The sequence below is a fragment of the Zingiber officinale genome, chromosome 8B, assembly GCF_018446385.1.
Source record: "Zingiber officinale cultivar Zhangliang chromosome 8B, Zo_v1.1, whole genome shotgun sequence".
NCBI classification, from domain to species: domain Eukaryota; kingdom Viridiplantae; phylum Streptophyta; class Magnoliopsida; order Zingiberales; family Zingiberaceae; genus Zingiber; species Zingiber officinale.
Genome location: NC_056001.1, coordinates 44,978,873 through 44,989,331, shown reverse-complemented (window position 1 = coordinate 44,989,331; position 10,459 = coordinate 44,978,873). Strand labels below are relative to the sequence as shown.

At 38.0% G+C, this 10,459-nt stretch overlaps 1 protein-coding gene across 1 annotated transcript; it reads left to right on the top strand.

Annotated features, from left to right (window-relative positions):
• The first annotated feature begins 3,806 nt into the window (after positions 1 to 3,806).
• On the top strand, positions 3,807 to 8,237 carry LOC122015438 (tetraspanin-19-like). The gene is made up of 6 exons (XM_042572310.1): positions 3,807 to 4,197; positions 4,864 to 4,963; positions 5,929 to 6,009; positions 6,099 to 6,203; positions 7,727 to 7,879; positions 7,972 to 8,237. Exons 1-5 carry the CDS (start codon positions 4,034 to 4,036, stop codon positions 7,874 to 7,876), a joined length of 600 nt encoding a protein of 199 aa, XP_042428244.1. The 5' UTR covers positions 3,807 to 4,033; the 3' UTR covers positions 7,877 to 7,879; positions 7,972 to 8,237.
• The last annotated feature ends 2,222 nt before the right edge of the window (positions 8,238 to 10,459 follow it).

The following is a 10,459-nucleotide window of genomic DNA, read 5'->3' as shown; positions in this document are numbered from 1 at the left end:
GCTCTTGGGATAATCATGGCAAAGTTTAGTTGCACATCTAGCATTTAAAGAGAGATTTTTTAGAGATTTAAATTTAGTGTTTTTTTTTTTGGTATATAAAATTATAGCTGTAAAAAGATGTGGACTTCGAGGGGAAACCATGTGCTTTGCATGCAATAGACTGAATAGAGGCCATATGCACATAACAGCTTCAAGTCCGATGCAATACACATAAGCAGCGTGCTGCACTTAAACGTGCAAACACACGATTCCGTGCACATGTCAGGTGTGACATGGCATCTACATAGCTCACACATGCACAATTAACAAATAAGAGTATCCGTAACGCTAATTCATTACAATATTCATCATCTCATCAAAAAGTATAGGGTCCACTGTCACATGCTCATTATAACAACATATCTCCTTCACTCGCATCCCTTTTAACATTAACATTCATTATTTATGGGCCCCACCATCCACTTATTCATCCCTTTTATTAGCTTTTTAAATAATATTAAAAAATATATAATTTAAAAAAGAGAAAAGAAAATATTAAAAAATTAAGAGAGAGGGTGTTCAAAGGTGTTCAAACCTTTGAACACCATCTCTCCTCTCTCTTGCCCACTCACAATGGAGAGAGGGTGTTAAATGGGCATATAATGCCCACTCACAATTGAGAGAGGGTGTTAAATGGGCATATAATGCCGGCTCACAATGGAGAGAGGGTGTTAAATGGGCATATGTGAGTGGGCATTATAATGTCCACTCACAATGGAGAGAGGGTGTTAAATGGGCATTATAATGCCCATTTAACACGTCATTGTAGATGCTCTAAGGACTATGAGAGTCCCCGGGGTCATGGTGCCGCGGTAGGACATCCAGGTTGTCTCCCAGACACCCGCGGTTCGAACCCCAGCTACGGCGTATTTGTAGGATTTTTTCCTCCAAATGGGAAGCGTAATCAAAGGATGCTGGGCTTCTGGGCTGGCCGCCGCGTGTGCTTCCCAATTTACCCTGGTGGCCGGTGGGAAACTTCCGTGGGACCGGACCGGTCACCCCCAGAGATAGTCAATGAGACTAACTGGGATTATCATTTTTTCTAAGGACTATGAGAGGGTGCTATAATGTCACATAGTCCTTAGATTGCCACAATCTAAGGACTATGTGACACCACAATGAGATCTGGGGTTCGAATCTTGGCAAAGCCGAGGTAAATACCTCCCTTATGTGCGGAAGCGCTACTATTCTAAAGGCTAGTAGCCACTCGTGATTTACCTCCTCCGTGGTGGCCCTAGGACGGGTTGGCGGAAGCGCTGAGGGCGAGCGTATTCACCTTTTACCACAATCTAAGGACTATGTGACACACATAAGGATAAGGTGCAATGCAATGCTTTGTTGGCACACTTTGCATTTCACATGCACACATCATTGCAAGATAGATTGAGATGCATATTTGATTTATTGCTATATAGTCGTGTTCTAAAAAGCGTCATTAAGCGCCGCTTAAGCACGCTTAAGCGCGAAGCGAGGAAGAAAAGCTTCGCTTTAGGTGAAAGCGGGGAAAAAAGCGGTCAAAGTATGTTTGACCAAATTAAGCATGATTAAGCGCGATTTTTTATTTATAATTTTAATTGATTTGTAAATTTGTAAAGAATATAAGGGAAAAAATTTAGATAAAACGAAGAGACACAACGTCTCTCAACTCTTGACAGAAAAGTCATAATCTGCCATAAACCCTCTATCTGCCTGCTATCGAGAAAAATTGAGGAGATCGAATTAGAATCAGACAAGGAATTAGATAATATCTAGTTTTTTATGTTCTTTTATTGTGAAAACTGAAAACTAATGGATATTATAAACTTTGTGACTTTTGCCTTTCTAAACATGTGAGAAATTTATGCATGAACCTTAAATTTATCATGTTTAAGTATTATTTGATCTATTTATTTGTTTAAAATAATTAAATTTTATTTAAAAATAAAAAATGCTTTTTTACGCTTAAAATTGTCCTAAACTCGCTTAAGCTTATAAAACTTAAAGCTTGGACTCGGCGCTTCGTCGCGCTTCGCACTTTTTAAAACATTGCTAATAGTAACCCCTCCACCTGATTCTGAGCTAGACAGATGGTTTTCTAATTGGTCATGGTAGCCAACGCAATTCTATTTTTGCCCAAGTGGTGCAGCTAATTGACCCAACTGGATTGAGTGAACTGGTACTTTGAATTGGTGTAAACTAGATTATCTAACAATCCAATGACCCAAGACAAACCTAGATGTGTTCAACTCAAAAAGCATAGCCCAACCAAAGATTGTGGACTGGCCTCTATAAGGACTAATTAAGAATGGACAAGGTAGAATCACTTCAAATTCATTTGTGAATTCACAACAAGAAATCAAGTCGCTTCTCTCCCTTTGAGCAACATCTTTCTTCCTCCCTGCAGACAAAGCTCCAACCACTGAATTTGTGCCCGCAGATGGCTAGATTTAAATGACTTCGTCTCTCAGTCAAGAGGGCCATGGGCTCTTCTCGGCGGAAAAAGAGTGGACAACCTTTTTGAGTCCTCAGGATATTTGCTGGATACTGATTGCACACCAGTGGTAGGAGAGAAAGCGACTATGCGCTTCACGACTGTTGATTGCTACAAGTCAGAAAGCTATCATTCCGACCCACCAACAACCAAAATTTATATCATATGATGCTTTTCACCCAAAGAAATACGCTAACAAAGAAATCGTACCAGCTACTTTAACGTAAGAAGAAAGCAAGCAAGCAGAAGACAATACCCCTCACCAGTACTCAGGTAACACCCTCGCAACTAACCAGCAAGCTCAGTCGTCCACGCCATTCCAAATGTCCAAATTACAAGGCAATTCCTTGCTGTTCAAACGGATCAAAACCTCCTATTTGCCCGGAAACGGATCACAAAACTAACGATTCATGCACAAATCGACCAAAGGACAAAGATGAAAAATACTCCCGTTCAAACCATCGAGATTCTTGTCCACCAAATCAATCGAAAACAAGCGATGGGAACCCAGTGGAACGAGGCGAAGAAATGGAATCAGCCGTGGGAAGGGAGTTACCTGAAAGCAAGCAGGATCAAGATACCTGATTTGCAATCGAATGCCGAGGCCAATCGACGAGATTCTCGTCCTCTGAGGTGTCTCTTTCAATTTTATCTTGTCCTGTTCTGATTACGCCAGCAAACGCCGCTGAGCCGTCGCACAATTGCATTGAACCGGTCACAACTGAACCAGACGGTCCGGAACTTGGAAGCGCTTAGAATGATATCAAATTAAGCCCTAAGCCAACCAAAGTAAGAGTGGATTACTCATTAACTTATTGCTAATCACATCTATAAACTCAATGTTAAAAAGATAAATGAGGCATTCTAAACATAGTTTAATTTTTGAATCCAAACTAATTAATAATATTAATTTTTTTTAACAATTTTAAAAATATTATTCCAAACGAAAATGATGATTGAAAAAGTTAGCACGTGCGGTTCCATTCCACCCGTTCCCCAATTCACGTGCGGTTCTAGCAAGCAGATCTGGACGGCAAGTCACGATCATCATCTCTGATTAACAGCTCATATCTTTGACACGTGGTTCAGAGACCTAGGATTAACAAATAAAAATTCCCACCCAGATTCAACGGCGGAGACCTCGCGTCTCCACGATCAGAGCCACGTTCTATTGAATCGACGCCGTCCACATCATTCTTTTATGTGGGCCCCGCAAAGTTAGTGGAAGGAATGTGGAAGCGGTCGTCGGTGAGATTTTGGGTAAAAGTATTTTGGACGTAAATTCCAACTTGACGTCAAAATCGTCCGGCAACAAGGAAGCACGCCACTACTTCTTTGCACTTCGCACAAGTCTATGGAGCGGATTGAATTGATTGCAACAGGGTAATCGATTCCTTTCTCCACTTCCGCAAGAAACCTCTGAACTGGCGTCGACTTGTTGATTTGTTGTTCCACTGGATTTGCTGTGCTCTTTAGCTTGGTAATTTCGTGTTGGGAGCTAGGGTTTCGTTGGAGGCGAGGGGGATGGGGAGATGGGTAAGGAGTTGCTTGCAATCGATGCTGAAGATGGTGAACTCGGTGATTGGGTTGTTAGGGATGGGAATGATCATGTATTCCATGTGGATGTTTCGATCCTGGTACAAGCAATTCGATGGTTTTCCTTCTAGCTTCGATTCCTCTCCTCCATGGTATGTCTAACTAAATTCCGGTCTTTTCTTGCTTGTAACCTCGTATTCCATGTGGTCTTACTTGTCGTTGATGTGAATTGATGATTTATGGTAAAAGATAAGTTTTTGAGATTATCAAGTTGTATAGTTCCTTTTTTTTCACTGTCGCGTTCCAGATTTACTGTTTTATTTACATTTATCATTCCTTTACTTGATTTGTACGGTTGTCGTTACTGGTTTACTTGGTACATTGATACTTGGTGGCTCAAAGAAGAAATTGAATTTCATGGGAAAATAGACCAAAAAAAAAAAAATGAAGGTGGATTGTACTTTATGTAGATGACACAGATGATCTCAGTACATGCTGGAATCTGATTTCAACAACACCGGACCTCTAGACTTTCACTGTCAGCTAATTATTTGGGATTCTAATGTTGCAGCCGATTGAAAAGTTTGTGTAAATTAACTAAAAAATTGTTCTTATTTTATGCTTTCTTAAGTTACATTGAGCTTCAAAGCATATATGCTGGAAATTGTGACGATGAAAAGTTGTGATTGAGTTCAACCATAAATGCGCTGATGCAAGATTATTCTCTCTTTTTGCACGTGCTACTTCATATGTAAAGTTTCCATATCATATTAGCTAATTTATTGCACGTCCAAACTAGATGTCTTACCTTGATGCAGGTTCATTTACATTTTTTTTGGTCTGGGCATCTTCCACTGCTTGATAACCTGTGCTGGTCTCATTGCAGCTGAAACAGTTAACATCCACTGTCTTTCTTGTGTATCCTTAAGCAAACTGAGATCAGATGTTTTTTTTTCATTAATGTTTGAATGAATCACTTAATGTTGTCATTACTGCCATATCTACTATAGAGGTATTATTTATCAAGTTAGAATTTGAAAATTGTTCTTTGTTACATATCTATCTTCTCTGTGTTGAAGAATCAGGGTTTTGTTCATGCATCATTTCTGTTGTTATGGTTGGGTAAAATAAGCTAAATGTCTGGATGTTCGTGTTGCTTGTTGGTTGCATACACTACATGCAGCGAGTATTTATATGTTTCGTTGTGATCCTTTGTGTGGGAGGAGGACACTAGACTATAAATTTGCTTCCTAGAATAGTGCAATGCTCAGAGAGAGTATTGGGAGAAAAGAAGGAAATATTGCAAAGGAATAGATTAAAGATATAATACTCCATGTCTACCATCAACTGAATTCCTAAATTGACTCAACTCTTCAACTATAATCTTGCTCCTTATAAACTCATAACCCATTGATTCATTTAAATGGTCGGTGGACACTACTATGATGACACTTGAACTTCAACACCACTTACTGGCGTTGACTAGGACAGTGTTATTTCCATCTTTGTACTGTATCAATTTGATTAACCAAATTTCTAAGAGGTACTCTACTTGGGGTTATAGTAGGATAACATGTTCATGTTACTTATTTTAAGATTGACCTTGATCTTAGGTCTTGCATGACTGAGTCATGAATTCCTTTTATGATAACAATAATATTTTTTTGGGGCTTGGATTATAGCTAATGCGGTGAGCTAGGATCTTCAAAATAAACTGATTGTGTCAAAATGCAAACTTGATAGATTTCTTCTCCAATGTAGTGGATAAAATTAGTATAATTTGTACATAGTATTTTGCATATGCACCTTAATTCCTGCTGCATTCATCAATTGTGTTTAGAGCTACTGTGTTATTTCTTGTTTAACTTTAACTAGAAATATAGTACATGTCATTTGTCTTTCTGCTAATCGTTTCGGAAAGTGCAATTACTGCTGATATATTTCTGAATAAAAACTGGGAGGAGGTATGTATTTCTCTGAATGATTCTTTTGTTGGATTCTCTTTTTTTTCTGTGCACTTCATATATCTTGTTTTATTCTTTCTCTACACCAGGATTTCCCAGAGGATCCAACTGGTAAATTTGATGAGTTAAAGAAATTTGTGCGATCAAATCAGGAAATGTGCAAATGGATAGGTTTGCTAATTGTGGCTGCACAAGTGAGTATCTTGTCCACACTTGCACTGGAAACAAAATTTGATATTTTGTTCTAACTATATTGAACATGCCAATGAAGGTTCAACACATGGTTATTTGGAGCTTTTTTGAAAATAATGGTGTATTATCTAGTTACTGTCCTTAGAGCCTATGGATTTCCTGTTATTTTAGGAGGATGTGATCAGGTACTTTATAGATTAGGCCACAAGTTATTTCTATTTTTCCTGTTAGAGTGGGCAGGCCAAAGTTTATTTCTATTTTTTGTGTTTGAGTGGGCACTAGGAACATGGTTTTGATGCTTGCATCCATGACCATCTCACAACTTGCATTCAGCCATGGTAGGAGTCACATGGAAAAATCTATAATTGTTACCAAGGGATGCTTACTTAGGAAGAAAGAAAATATTTCTTTTGGAAGGCATGATGTTCAAGATAATATCCCTAGCGTAAATGAGATAGTGGAAGGAACTCGGAAGTCATTCCGTGGAATGCTCCAAAGCAATCAATTTCTGTAGAAAGCATAGAGCAAATTACAAGTTTGTCCTAGAGAATGTATTGCAGCAAGAGGGAGTCAGCAGCGGAGGCATAGGTGAGCTTGGGATTGAGGTTACTGACAAATTGGAGCTAGAAAAAGGCATCAGTGAGCTCTCAATGCAGAAATTGTTGAGCTTGGAATAGAGATTGGTGAGGAATTGGATCTTGGAGAGAGGCATCATTGAGCTTGGAATAGAGGATGGGAAGGAATTAGAACTGGGAAATGCATTGGCAAGCTTGGGCGGTCGTGTGGATGAGTTCATCATGGAGGTTAGGGAGCAACTGGGGAGAGGCATCAGCAAACTCCGGTGATAGCACCTGCAAGCTTGAAGGGAGCTTCGGGCAGACGTGGATTTGTAGGCCAAGCCCAAAGGTCGTTGTTGAAGCCAAAATCAAAGATGCTCCAATTTTCCCCAGCTTCTTATTCTCCATGCTGTGTCTATTGTATGCTGCAGTGATGCTTGCTAGCTGTGGAACTACAATTGGCTTAGGTAGCTGATGAGTATGGAGTGCTTATGAAGTTAGCTTCTACACAAATTAGTTGTTGGTTCTTTCCTGTACAGCTCAGAGGTTGAGCCGTTGTGCCGAGGAAGAGCATACTTATGTAACTTGTTTTTTTTTCATTTTATTTCATTGTTCTTATTCCTTTCCTTTCCTTCCCAAGTAATAAAGGAACAATTCCTGGCATTTCCACTCAATTTCTTTCTGCCATCACTTGCACTATGAAATTCTGTTCCAGTTCCTGTCCTCTCAACCAGGTAAACACAGCCTATGTTCGTGTTAGGTTCACATATTTCTTTCGCAATTACTAATCTGACCTTTTTTCTGTCAATCAATCCCTTAAAATTTGCAATCTTTGTAACCTTCTTGTCCATATGCATTGTTTTAATTTGCAAGAAATAAGAACATGTATCTGACATCAAAACTCCTGTTTAAACATCTATCACATTTAATTGGATCATTTTTTAATAGTGTTGCAATTTTTGTCTTAGGCATTATCTATCATCTTGGCTATGGTGCTAAAAGTTCTTGGCCCCAACATTGAAACCGACTATGACAGTGACGATGACTACATCCCTGCTAGGCTCCCGCTTTTGAGAAACCAATCTCAACCCAATTTAACTCTAAAGAACTATTCCTAGAATGTAAGCGTTCGCAAGAGAATGACAAGCTTGCTGCATGATTCTGAGGTTTTTTATGTTGTTTCTCAGCATGTTTTTTTTCCTGTTTGTTGCAGGTCAAACTTTGAACAAATTTGACAATTACCTGTGCCTCCCCTCCCAAAGAATATTAAATTTTGGTTGGTGGAGACTTTCAGTGCTGGGATGCAAGTTACTTTTGTCTTGTGCTAACTATTTTCAGAATTGTTCCTAACATAATACTTTTCAACTTTCTGATCCATCAGTGTAGCTCTGCAGTTTGTATCCAAGAGCGTGGCAAGTATTTATTTTTTTTATTACAGCCACCTCCAAAATAAAATTTGCTCTTCATGTTGCAGTTTTATTTCCAGAGATTTTACATTTGTTTGTTAACAAGCTTTGTACTGGCCATTTGTTCCCAGTCAACTGTAATCTCAAGTTTTTATTCTTCTCATCTTTCTTACGTCCAGTTCAACTATAATCTTTGATTTAATTTGAACAGATTTGCAGTCAAGCTACCTATGATTAATATATATGTCAGATACGAATTAAGAGTCTGGATCATTTGTTGCTCGTCTTCAACGAGGAGAAACTATTAAGCATCCCTTTAATGAATTAGAGCCAATTTAATAATTTAAAATTGTACCTTCCATGCAACACGAAGTTATCAGTGATGTGTTTGATTCATGATAATGATATTCTTGACGAATGGAATAGATAGTTTCATAGGATATATTTAGCTTTTAAAGTTAGATTAGTTATTTGTTTTCCATTAATTTTAAGTCATAGTTATTTTTGTAGAACTTATTATTTTCAAAAAAATATACTTGAGAGATCACTAGGGAAAATGATTTTTCAAAAATACCCCATTCGGGCTGTTGCTTTATTTTTCAAGTAAATTTCTTAGGTTCTTAAGGTGCTGATTCAGTGAATTGGCCATAGGTTATGAAGATAACTATCTCCTCTTCCGTGTTTTATTCCTCTACCTCTCATGGAGTGCCATCTTGTGATTGCTGATGAATGCGTCCGAGGATAGCTCCACCTTGTAACTAAGCTTGAAAGATGATAACTTGGCCGGCACTAGGGGGGTCGTTAGGGTAGCGGATCTACTTTTTTTTGAAAGATGATTACTTTTTATATTCATGGGGCCGGTATTAAGGGGGTCGCTAAGATAACGGATCTATTTTTTTATTTTTTTAAAAGATGACAACTTCTACTAATCCTCTTGCTCACTTGTACTCAGTTCCCTATCAAAATTAATAGGTTGGAAGTTGCTTAACTGTCTCTTTCTCGCCTGAGTATAGTTTGTTGTAATACAATAAATTAATTCGAGGGCCAAAGTGGATCGTCTCAAAGTAGATACTGTAATGAGGTAGTTTCAGAAACCAGCACTGGATACGAATGCTTGGGTAACTCTCCTCAACTGTGGTAGAAATTACTGCTAAATTCAACATGGATACCCGTAGGTAGCTTACAAAAGCACTAGCCTCGAATTTATGTTTTCTTTTATGTATTTTTTTGCTTTACAATCAACGCATGGTTATGCGCTTTAGAACATTTCAATTGGCTTGTTATTTTTTTTTGCTGAGATTGTGTGCCCTTGAAATGGAGAAGGTCTGCGAAAAGAACTGAGGCAACTTGGTGGAAGGAGTTTGGTCAGACGAATCGACAAGAGGCGCTGGCTTATGGGAGAAGTTTTAATCATTTTTAGTAAATTTATTGTTGTTCATCTAATAATAAGTAGTGCAATATATATAAGAAATTTTGATGCCTCATGGAATGTTTTTATTTGTCAGATTTCTAACTATCTTTTAAAATCCAGGTTGTAGTCATCCTTTATAAAATACTCAAAGTGATTCAATTCATCTAATGAAAATAATTACCGAAACTTTGGCTATAATTATCTTAATGTCGTGGTAATTTATATGACAAAGTAAAAACTTCCATTGGAAGATTTGTAAGTAAGACTTTCTTGTAAAACTGTTATATTAACGCTTTCTTCACAATTTCTTGAGATGATGTTAAAATGGTTTTAGATTTAGCTTTGACGCATAACTACCATTAACATTGCTTGAAGATGCTCCTATGCTTGTTTCCTTTAAGTGTTGAGTGAAAGGATTGTGATACATCAAAAATAAAATTAAAGGATGTCTCTATAATAATCTAGTTATATATCATCAATCTTTAAAGCAATACAAAATTAAAATTTATACAACAATAAATCAAATGTTAACATGAGTCCATAGCTAATGTTATTGTATATCTTATTTATCATGGGAGATCTTGCAAGTACAGTGAAAGCCTTTCACAAAATTGAGTCGGCAACTCAAGGTCTTTACGGACCAGATCTTCTGGTCCGTAATTTGCGGACCAGGAGATGATCCACTATATAAAGATCATTGATTTGGATGGAGCCCACCTTTAAATTGGTAGGGTCCATCCAAATCAACGGTCCGCAAATTACGGATCAAAGGATCTGTCCTCCTTTTTCAATGGGAGAAAAGAATGGAGAAGAAGATAACATAATTTAGCATGTCCTAATTAAACTAGATCTCTTCTTTTATATATCCGGTCCGGCCCAATCTG

Coding starts and splice junctions, on each gene's coding strand:
- LOC122015438 (XM_042572310.1), top strand. CDS start 4,034: ATGGGGAGATGGGTAAGGAGTTGCTTGCAATCGATGCTGAAGATGGTG. Junction 4,964..5,928: donor ACATCCACTGTCTTTCTTGT/GTATCCTTAAGC, acceptor CTAGAAATATAG/TACATGTCATTTGTCTTTCT. Junction 6,204..7,726: donor TGCTAATTGTGGCTGCACAA/GTGAGTATCTTG, acceptor TTTTTGTCTTAG/GCATTATCTATCATCTTGGC.